The sequence below is a fragment of the Lucilia cuprina genome, chromosome 6 (assembly GCF_022045245.1).
Source record: "Lucilia cuprina isolate Lc7/37 chromosome 6, ASM2204524v1, whole genome shotgun sequence".
Lineage (NCBI taxonomy): Eukaryota > Metazoa > Arthropoda > Insecta > Diptera > Calliphoridae > Lucilia > Lucilia cuprina.
This window is the reverse complement of record NC_060954.1, coordinates 44,485,238-44,497,971: the sequence shown is the minus strand read 5'-3', so window position 1 is coordinate 44,497,971 and position 12,734 is coordinate 44,485,238. Positions and strand designations below refer to the sequence as shown.

Below are 12,734 nucleotides of genomic sequence, written 5' to 3'. Positions count from 1 at the left end.
TTCATGTTTTACTCAAGGATTTTGGTCAAGGTAAATAAACATTCCTTTTTTTAGTTCTTCATATTCATACATATACAATTACACATGACTTTTTTGGAAGCAAACAGAAAATCCAAAAAAGAGTCAATACAATGACCTATAAGTTATAAAAAAAAACCAAAACACACATGGTAATATCGAAAGCAAAAACCCAACAATTTCTCGTCAATAACAATCAAACAACTTGTACCAACTTTAAACGGACTAAAAACATGCGCAAATATTTGCCCAACGTGTTGGATTCATCGATAAAACTTAACACCTGTTAATAAAAAGAAAGAAAAGTAGCAAGAACAACATTGTATAAAAACGGAAGGATAAAAGTATTTTGACTGAATATAAAGGTGTAAATAAAAATCGTAAGAAATAATCACAAATAATAAACTGAACTGGAACTGAACTAGAACTGAACTAGAACTGAACTAGAACTGAACTAGAACTGAACTAGAACTGAACTAGAACTGAACTAGAACTGAACTAGAACTGAACTAGAACTGAACTAGAACTGAACTAGAACTGAACTAGAACTGAAATAGAACTGAACTAGAACTGAACTAGAACTGAACTAGAACTGAACTAGAACTGAACTCGAACTGAACTAGAACTGAACTAGAACTGAACTAGAACTCATTCCGTTAAGGCCTTATCTTTTAACCGAGGAATTTTATTATGTTAGAAGTAGAATTTACTCCAAGTATGTACTGAAAAATATTTATAGAAGTGATGATTTAAACACAGGCTTATCATAGGAGAGATGTTCTTTGTTTATTGATTCCAAACCCACTACATCTGAAGTCATTCTTAGAAAGTAATTTTTATATTAATTTTTTTAAGTTATGAGGAACTGAAATTCTAGTATTATAGAATACATCTAATTTGATTTGAATAATATTTACAAGTGCTTATTAAAGTAGTGATTTGTAAGCGAGCGTGATAAGTATTTGCCTCTAAAGTCATCACAATTTTAAAATATGTGCAAGTTTTTGCTGTGCAAATAAGTAATATTTTTTGGAATTTTGAACATTTTGTTTCATCCAAAAGCTAGAAATAAGTACACCGACGGAAAATTGATTTTCTGTGAAAGCCATTATTATTTCAGGTACAACAAGATATTATCACTGCGTTAAAATAATGAATTTAAATTCTAGCGAATAGTGAACATATCACTTTTCGCTAAATTTTGTTTATTCATTACCAATATTTTTATGATGAATAAACAAGTATGTCGATGGAAGAGATTGTGCCAAAAATTTCATTTTGTTAAATTTTGTAATAGTAGTTGTTTTAAAAATGTATATATGTTATTTAATATTTTATAATACTTTATAATTCCCTTGTATATTTTTATACAAATTCAAATAAATCCAATTTATTCAAATGACTGAATACTTTTCACTATTTGGTGAAAATATTAAAACTATTTTTCATTTGTATTCAAATTGATTTTGTTTTATTTATTTATTTTACTTTTAATTTTATTCGTCAACTTTACGTACATGAATTTACATATGTAAATAAAGTTGAGAATTTAGGAAAATATTACACTCAATGTTTAACCTCAAACTGACAATTCTGTTAGAGAAATATTGTTTTGGACATTTTTATATCAGGGGGAGTGTTTTTTTTTCAAATTCTAAGACCAATACGATTGTTTGCAGACCGATTCAAACCGTTGACACTGTTATTGGCAAATGTACGCTAAATTATTTTTGGAAAATTCTAAGAAATTTTTACTTTAAACATTTTTAATTAAGTATGAAAATATATAAAACAAAAAAGTTTTAGATTAAAACCCCATACATTAGCTTTTTAGATTCCACTTATATCCACCATCAAAACTTCCATACACACATGTATGCATATGTAACTGTATCGGCATTGAACAATTTTGCCAAACAGACCAAAATACTGAAACAAAAAAGAATTATCAATTTCCCACTACGACTTCGTTACATGGCCAACAAATCAAACTTTTTGTATAATGAAATCAATTTTCAATCAATTGTCAACAGCACATAGGAATGTATGTGAGAGAGGGACAGAAACAGAATAAAGTGACAGCAACATCAACAGCAAAAAGTGTCGTGTTTAAAAAAGGCCGTTTGCAATTGACAAAAAAAAAAAGAAATTGTTAAAAAATAGAAAGAACATGGAATAAAAATTACTGGTACAATAAGCATTTTATTTCCGGCTGCAATTTATTCTATATTTTCACTTTTTGTTGTATGTACTTTTTATTTTTTTCGTTGTATTTTTATGTATACTTTTATATCCCACCAAAAGTGAGATCTTACAACATATTTGAATACGTTCAAATTTGATTTAAACGTATTCAATGACCGACTGTATTGATTTTCCCCCTGTTAGTTGCTGTTTTTTAAGCCTTAGGTCAAAAATATTTAAATAGGAAATGAAGGTATCTTAAAATTATAATAAAAGTTGTACCCATGTATATATGTAGTCCACACACACTAAAAATTTGACAATTGTTTACGATATATTTCACTAATAGGGCAGCAAAAACAAACTATAAACAAGGCCATAGACCAGACTAGAGTGTGATATAGACTAGACTATAGTATATACTGAAAATACACTGTAATATATAAGACTTTATAATAAAACAAGTAAGAGTGCTATATTCGGCTGTGCCGAATCTTATATACCCTTCACCATAGTGTATTTTAAACATAATTGATCTTACAGTCTAGTTAATAAAAACATTAAAAAAATTTGAGTCGATTTAAGCCTAATGTTTCGGCGGCGGCTCAAGCAACTAAATATAGTTCGGCGGCGGCTAAGCTCCGACTCGAAGCCGGTCGACTTCGACCTCTGATTCATTGCTGGTAAACATTGACGAGACGTAGATTTTGTTTTTGTTTATCGTAAAAAAAAATTGTTTTAAAAAGCACTTGGAAAAAATTTGTGTTAGTTTTAAATTTCAAACTTACATTATTCGCATAAAAATTATTGTACAATAACTCACAATCTACTCTGATATAATTGAAAACGTTTTAAATACTTTTTTTCTATTCATCAAAAAATATATTTGCAAAACAAAAGGGAAAATTATTTTATTTTAACAAAAAATGCAAATCATATTTTTTTGCTGTGTATACTTTGTATGTTTGAATTCCAAACATACAAAAAAATACACAGCTGAATAAAACCAAATACATCTACACACACACGTGTACATCTTTTTCTATGTACAGTGTTTTTAGTGTTTTTGTTGCTTTTTTAACAATTTTTTGATGAAATTTTCAGAGGTTGTCTCGGATTTTTGCTCATATCTCCGTTATTTACCGACCGATTTTGCTGATTTTAAATAGCGATCTTCTCGAAAGCATGTCTAATAGAATTATTGAAGATTCAGACATCGCCGATATCTGGGGTCCTCTAAAAACTGATTTCAACAGACAGACAGACAGACAGACAGACGGACAGACAGACAGACAGACGGACATGGCTTAATCGACTCCGCTATCTATAAGGATCAAGAATATATATACTTTATAGGGTCGGAAAATTATATTATAGAAATTACAAACGGAATGACAAACTCACGAAAGTGAAGGGTATAATAAAGACTGGACTATACGTTAAACTATAGAATAGACTATAGACGAGACTATATTGTAGACCAGACTATAACCTATAATATACTATAGACTATACTATAGACTTGACTATAAAGTAGACTAAAGACTATACTATAGACTGGACTATAAAGTAGGCTATAGACTACAGACTAGACTAAAGACTAGACTCTAGACTAAAGACTAGACTATAGACTATACTATAGAGTAGACTATAGACTAGACTATAGACTAGACTATAGACTATACTATAGACTAGACTATAGACGAGACTATAGACGAGACTATAGACTAGACCATAGACTAGACTATAGACTAGACTATAGACTAGACTATAGACTAGACTATAGACTAGACTATAGACTAGACTATATACTAGACTATAGACTAGACTATAGACTAGACTATAGACTAGACTATAGACTAGACTATAGACTAAACCATAGACTTTACTATAGACTATAATATAGACTATCCTATATACTAGACTATAGACTATACTATATAATAGACTATAGACTAAACCACAGACTATCCTATTTACCAGACTATAGATTATACTATAGACTAAACCACAGATTATACTATAGACTATCCAATATACTAGACTATAGACTAGACTATAGACTAGAATATAGACTAGACTATAGACTCGATTATAGACTAGACTATAAACTAGACTATAGACTAGACTATAGACTAGACTATAGACTAGACTATAGACTACACTATAGACTAGACTATAGACTAGACTATAGACTAGACTATAGACTAGACTACAGACTAGACTATAGACTAGACTATAGATTAGACTATAGACTAGACTATATACCAGACTATAGACGAGACTATAGACGAGACTACAGACTAGATCATAGACTAGATTATAGACTAGACTATAGACTAGACTATAGACTAGACTATAGACTAAACCATAGACTTTACCATAGACTATAATATAGACTATCCTATATACTAGACTATAGACTATACTATAGAATAGACTATAGACTAAACCTCAGACTATCCTAGACTATAGACTATACTATACTAGACTATAGACTATACTATAGAATATACTATAGACTAAACCACAGACTATACTATAGACTATCCTATATACTAGACTATAGACTAGACTATAGACTAGACTATAGACTAGACTATAGACTATAGACTAGACTATAGACTAGACTATAGACTAGACTATAGACTATACTATAGACTAGACTATAGACTAGACTATATACTGGACTATAGACTAGACTATAGACTAGACTATAGACTAGACTATAGACTAGACTATAGACTAGACTATAGACTAGACTATAGACTAGACTATAGACTAGACTATAGACTAGACTATAGACTAGACTATAGACTAGACTATAGACTAGACTATAGACTAGACTATAGACTAGACTATAGACTAGACTATAGACTAGACTATAGACTAGACTATAGACTAGACTATAGACTAGACTATAGACTAGACTATAGACTAGACTATAGACTAGACTATAGACTAGACTATAGACTAGACTATAGACTAGACTATAGACTAGACTATAGACTAGACTATAGACTAGACTATAGACTAGACTATAGACTAGACTATAGACTAGACTATAGACTAGACAATAGACTAGACTATAGACTAGACTATAGACTAGACTATAGACTAGACTATAGACTAGACTATAGACTAGACTATAGACTAGACTATAGACTAGACTATGGACTAGACTATAAACTAGACAATAGAGTAGGTTATAGAATAGACTATAGACTAAGCTGTAGACTAGTCTACAGACTATACTATAGGCTAGACTATAAAATAGGCTAGACTATACATATTTGTGTATATAAAAACTAATCTAGTGTTATATGTTGTTGTACGGTAAAAAAATATATATAAAAATGTAACACTAATTGCAAATATTTTTCAACAAAATACATTTAATTTTCAAGTGGAAACCAAAAAAGGCTATTTATCTTCCATTTTAAAATTTTTTTCATAACAAGGTGAGCAAAAGTTCAGTTTGTTTCTTTAACTTATTATTTTTATGTTTTTTTTCTCACCACAAAATCTGCCAACAAAACTGACAAAAGTACTGCATTTTCCCCATTAGAAATGTCCATATTTGGTAACATTTTTAGAATTCGATTTTGTACATTTCTACATTATAATCATATTTTTCTTACAAACTCATATACATTCAAACTGACACTCTACATACATCCTACTCGCAACAAACACATCTGGGAAAATATAACACATACGAAAATACACAAACAGGATAACAAATCCTCTTACAAAACAAAAATAAACAGTTTTTGTTGTACTTATTCCTTTGTTTCGTTTTCTGTCTGAATTTGGTCTTTGGGAATATTTTATATGCAGGTTTCGTATTCTTAATAACAGTCATTCGGCATTGGTAGTAGTTGTATTGCCATTATTGCTGATGGGCAGGCTTAGTTATTGTTAGAAAAATTTGAATATGTAGATAGAAAATTTGAATATGTTGTTTTGAGAAATGAAAATAGAAAGATGTGTTTATAGCAGTAACGGCCAGTTATTTTGGAATTTTTCATTTTGTATTTGAAAAACACATTGCTAAAATTTCGAAGTGGTACCAACGATTTATATTCCTTGCCCCACACGACCATTACTTTTATAACTAAAACACGAATGTTTGTGAATATTTCAAAATGTTTACTATTTTTAACACTTACAGTACGAGAGTAGTCTTATTTTATGTATTTATGATGCAAATGAGAAAAATGGTATAATCATAGTGGTAGTATACCGAAGATTAGAACCCAAATGCCTAGCAGGAAACTATATTAGAAGGAGTTTCAATTAAAGAAGAATAGTTAAAAATATTTTACCATAACGTAATAGGAATCCATTATAAGGAAATAAGTTGGACATTCCTGTCCGGGTTTAAAAATCGATATCACGATGTATGAAGTTATGGATTAAGCATTGAGATTTAAAGAGAAGTTAGGAATAAACAAACTGACTAACTAACTAACTAACTAACTAACTAACTAACTAAATAAATAACTAACAAACTAAGTAACTAACTAACTATCTATCTATCTATCTATCTATCTATCTATCTATCTATCTATCTATCTATCTATCTATCTATCTATCTATCTATCTATCTATCTATCTATCTATCTATCTATCTATCTATCTATCTATCTATCTATCTATCTATCTATCTATCTATCTATCTATCTATCTATCTATCTATCTATCTATCTATCTATCTATCTATCTATCTATCTATCTATCTATCTATCTATCTATCTATCTATCTATCCTTCCTATGTCCGTCCTTAACTCTGTCTTTCTTTAAAGCAGAAATCTTTCTGACATAAGCGATGACAAATCTAATTCTAAGGATAAGGTCGATCATAACCATATTTTCTAACTATATGTTTTCTTATTTGTCTTTTTGATTGTGCGTCGGTAGATTTTGTTCTAGTGTGTCATACCGTAGGTCGTATGTTTAGTTCTATTTCAGAGGCACGAGTATATGAAGAGAAAAATTGTGTATTATAAGACTACTATATGATCTATATGTATGGCTGTACCATTTTAGATTATAAAATTCTTCTATTTTAAAGTCTGAATCATTAAATATAAATTGGTACCCATTTATTGTACAACTCTCTCTACCAAAGAAAATTTCACATTTGCGAATAGAGGGGCGTTGTTTTTAGGATCCCCTTTTCGTTTCATATTGCTTTTATATTTTAATTTATGCCATTGAAAAAAGTTTATGCAAATTTCTTTTCAATTCACAAAAGTACCAATAGTCTATATATACTAATTTCTTTTCGTCTCCCCTTATTCCTAAATAGGGTTCTAACACAGCAACGAAGCACCATGACATTGTCATAAACGAACTGTTTGTTATATGAAGCAGTTCCCTTAAACGAGTACAACATGTACAATCAAACTTGCCAAAAAAAAAAAAAAAAATCAGATAATAAAAGTACGAGAAAAATTGATCATTTAAGTCTTAAGGCCATTTTTGACAGTTGTCAATGAAAAAGTTTTTCTCTATTTTTTTTTTTTTTTCAATTTTTCGCATTGGTTAGTTAGTGTATGTTAATTTTTGATAAAATAGTTTGAAGCAAATATTCAGTTCGGGGTTAATAAATGTATCCACCCATTTCTATTATACTTTGTTAAGTTTTTGGTTATTTTGGAAAAACCTGGCAATTTAGATGTTGATGAATATTCAATAAAAATTAAGTTTTTCTTTTTGTTTGTTGCCATTTACAAATTGAAATCGAGAGGAAATTAAAAAATTCGGGGAAATGATGAAATTGAAAAATGCAATTTTTTCAATTAAAAGCTTTCATACATATGTATGTGTTCATATGTGTGTGTGTGTGCGAGGATGTTAATAATTGTTTAAAATAAATAATAATAGCGCATTTAAAAATGCATGACTTGCTTTTAAAAATAATAAAATATTTTTTTAAAAATTTTAATGATATCGCCTTGTTTCAGAATAAGTTTTCATTTTTGACGGAATTGTTTCATTTTTAGCAGACTAACGCGCTAAACAACGAACATAGATACATGGTCTTAGAATCTCATAACGACACAGATAGCGCATAAATTTATACAAATATTTCAGAATGACAATTAAACTTAGATTTCTATATTCAACTTTGTCGAATCCTAACTGCAAATCAGATACAGAATACGTCGGGAATTTTGCGCAGAACCACAAAAAATTCTATGGGTCGAAAAGAGGAGAAATCTTCTTAAAATAAGCAAGTTCAGAGTTAGTATGATGGTACGTTTTCTGAGTGGACACACAGGATTAAGAGAACATCTATACAAAATTAGACGTGTAGATTCAGACGAATGTAGAACATGTGGAGAGGACAATGAAACTCTGAAACACTTTCTTTGTCATTGTCAAGTATTTATCGAAATTTGATCCAAGTATCTTGGAAGTGATGTTATTTCGGATATTATATTACCATCTAACACTGGTTGGAGAATTTTTAGGAACTTTGGCCAAAAAACTGAGTTTCTTCAGTAGGCTTATTGTGGTCTAGGGGTATTTCTTTGGAATGCGAACCTAATCCATATAAATATTTTTACCAATCCATATATAACTACTTTTGATTTCATCTACTTGGAAGCTTTGACCATCTGTTGATCAGAGATTGATTTGTATATATAACATATTTTTGTCGTATTTTAATCCGATATTTATTACTACATTATTATTAGTTTTTTAGAAGTGGATATATGAGAGCTATGAAATATGTGTGTTTAGGCGATATTCCGAAGGGTAATATCATCAATTATGAACAGATCCGGAAAATAGTTGTTAGTTGATGCATTTTGTATTGGGAATGGACAATTCGCGATTTCGCCTAGCCCCCATATAAGGTCTCCTTCAGAAAATGACTTTAACACTAAGAACTGCCTTAAAAGTACGAATACAGCGATGACACTTGACCTAAATGTGTTTAATACAGCGTTGCGCGTTCATATTGTTCTAATTACGATGATTTTCGGCAATTCAAGAGCGTAAAAATTGCAAAAATTTGTAAAAACAACAATAAACAATAAACAACAATAACTTGCAAAAAACTCGTACACTCTAAAAACTTTTCAGGAATGCATAATATTAAAAATACATAAAAACAATATTTTTAATACTTTTTTTAAACATATTACATTAAAATCTTTAATCTTTGTTTAGAAATAAACATTTTTCTCTTCTTTGAATATGCTTTATCTCTAAAATTTACAATTTTACTTCTTATAAAATTTGATCTTAGCAAGCGTAATTAGGAAATCTTTTTTCTAAGTGTTTTTTGGTATTTTCTTACCACTACAATAACAGTTTCTCTTTCTGCGTTTGGCTGGTTTAATACAAGCCAAAATCTTTCTTCCAAGTTTTAAGAGGATTGGGTTATACATCGGACTTGAGACTATCCTGCCTGTCATTTCGCAAAGAGGCTACTATGGCAAGAGAATATATAGCTCGAGTATTTAAGCAAAGTGCTTGTACATGCACCTTCACATTCTTGTAGAAAAATTGCCATCTAAGTTCTTCATTCAGGGATTTAGGGGCGATAGTAGACCGTTTCCAAGTCTACCCAGTGAATGAAAAAGACCAGCGTGAAAAAAGTTGACGGCAGGTGTTCTCGTTAAGCGCTCGACATTCCCCCTAGAAAAGATTATAACGCTCGTTACTGTATTAAAATACGAGTACAGCGATTCCATACAAATATGTTTCAAGTGGTTATCAAAAGTGGTACTTAAATAGGAGCTACAACAAATTACTATTGGATGATTCGTCATTATCATATTTTAGCTGGATATTGTCGATTATGACCGACTGTACTTTTTTGATTATTTCTCATTATATTTTTAGAATCTAAACTTTAGATCATCTTAAGGCAGAGAGTAAAATATTACTTCTCTGAGAATATAAGTACGCATGAAAGAAAGAGTACAAGAGTGTTAATTTGAGCTCATTACGTTTGGCTAGATACTTTTTCTCTCAATTTTCTCATACACATACCTTTGTTGTTATTGAACTGGTTATTGTTTTGTTTTCTTCAAACCTTAAATGTAAACTACCTGCATGCACATTTTGACATATAGAAACAAATATTTCTCATTTATTTCTTACATTTTATTTCTCTTTTCTTTTGTGAATTCTATACTTAAACAGAGAACTGCAAATAGAGGCAGTTAACCTCACAAATTTAATCTATTTATTTGCGTTTTAAAAATAAATGTGTAATTTATAATGTCTAAGGCAAAATCAGCCTAATGCAACCCAGCAGTTCGGGGTTACTGTATTGATTTTGATATTCTTTTTAATACTTAATACACTTTCCTCAATTAGAAATATGAAATTTCTAGGATATTTCTTAGGGAAATTAAATTGAAATATTTAAAGAAGAGATGGTCTTTATATCTTCAAAACAAAGAGTACATATGAATCAAATGGTTTATAAATAGTTTGTGCAACCGGTAGAAAACATAAGTTTCAAAATGTATACATTGACTTAAACCGCAGGGTATGCAAAAATAAAAAATATTAAAAATATAAACTACTATTTAAACACTGATAATTTAAGAATAACCTTACACATAGTTCTCGATTTACACGATAGATACACTTTCCTAAGGAATAGGGTTGAGTTTAATCCAAACCTTACTTCAGAATTTCTTCATTACAACGATTCTTGATATTGATACATTGTACATATACAAACAAATTGTGTTGAAGCAAAATCGTGTAATACGAGGACTAGATGTAATAGTAATACTCTCCGATAAGTCTTGTTTATTATGATAAGGTTGATTTAAGTCGAACAGTACCTATTGTTTTACACTCAAACAACAATACTGAGTACACAAAACAACTGATAAAATATTTTACTATTATAAATATATTTAGAAAAAAACGACAAAAGGGCAAGAGAGTCTTCCACAACAATTAGTACAAATGAATCTTTTGAAAAGAACAGACGGTCTAGATTCGTATTTTCTAAAAAAAAAAACATTAAACTATTATGTACACTTTTAATTTTATCATAATTTTTCTAATAAAAATTTGCATTGTGGCCAGTGATCTAAATATAAACAAATCTTTTTCATTTTCTACAAATATTACACCGGAAATTGCCAAAGAATTTAAGGATTTTGAAACTTTAATACCCACCGCCACCATAGATGCAATTGTAGCCGAACACTATTTGGTGGATGGAAATTTTCGCACAGCAATTAAATATTTGCGTAGTCAAGAATTTACAAAGCTACAGCAGCAACTATTTGATATACCAGAAATCATAGACATTTTGAAATTTCTACATCTAACGACTGAAAATGCCACAACGAGGCATATGGGTGCAACTAAAATGACGACAACAACAACAGCAGCAGAAAGAGTCAAAGCATCATTGAATGATTATAATGATGCTGCCCATGTTGCTAAAGTTGATAATAGAGTCGACAAAATGACCACTAATACTGGCACCATCATCAACTGCAAACGCAATACTATGGCTATTGAAAATGCAGTAGAATCATCATCATTGAACAAAAACATAAAAGTTAGTAAACGACCACAACAGCTCCAAATGGAAGAACAGAACAACAGAAATGTTGCCATTGATGATGATATTGATGTTGTTGCAAGAATATCTAACGAGAGACAGCCATTAGTGAGTATTGTATTATTGGAGGATTTAAAGGTTAAGGGGATGGCTCTCAATGAGGGTCATCACAAACAGCATCATTATCATAATCATCAACATAAATATCAGCGTCATCAAAGCAATAATAATTATCATCATCATCGTTCACTGGGGACATTTACAACATTTGTCGAAGAAGTTTTACAACATCTACCACATTCTGCTTATCAAAATATGATTAAGAATAAATGCATGAAAAATGCAAAATTCGCTGAATTTTATCGGGCTTTAAGAAGTCTAGAATTAAAGCCACTAATTGATCAGTCTATGGTAAGTTTTGCCATAACATCTTTACTTATTTAATTTCCTAACTTATATATTGTCTTTTGTTTTTAGTCCACCGAAAATATTAAGAAAATCATACAAACCCTTGATACTCATAAAATAGATGTTAAAGCTTTGGAACCAATAGCCTTTAAAGTCATCTCCTGGGGTCCCAACGTATAAGTAAAGAAATGCTCTTATAAGTAATTTAGTAATTTTTTTATAACTTAAATATTTACATTAAAGTTTTAATAAGCAATTGTGGTTTAAATAAACGCTTACATTATTTGTCTGTAAAGTTTTCATCGTCTGTGTTTTCTTTTACTTTTTTTTTTCGTTTCCACCTGAAAAGATTTTTATTTTATATAAATACAAACAAGTAAACACCAACTACTCCTGCCAACACTTTATTAATTTCTTCGTAAGATTTTCTTGCTTTTATTAATATTTCTCTAATAAACATTGCAGCCATCGATGCTTGCAAAACTTTTGACCTTAGAAGTGAAAATTAGTAAATAAAAACTTTCGAACAAGTAAACCTCTGGTATTGTATCTAGTACATAT

General features: G+C 30.0%; 1 protein-coding gene across 1 annotated transcript; it reads left to right on the top strand.

The window, feature by feature from the left end:
- The first annotated feature begins 11,147 nt into the window (after positions 1–11,147).
- Positions 11,148–12,475, top strand: LOC111684297. Its single transcript, XM_023446437.2, has 2 exons — positions 11,148–12,176; positions 12,243–12,475. The coding sequence occupies exons 1-2, from the start codon at positions 11,223–11,225 to the stop codon at positions 12,351–12,353; spliced, it is 1,065 nt and encodes a 354-aa protein (XP_023302205.2). The 5' UTR covers positions 11,148–11,222; the 3' UTR covers positions 12,354–12,475.
- The last annotated feature ends 259 nt before the right edge of the window (positions 12,476–12,734 follow it).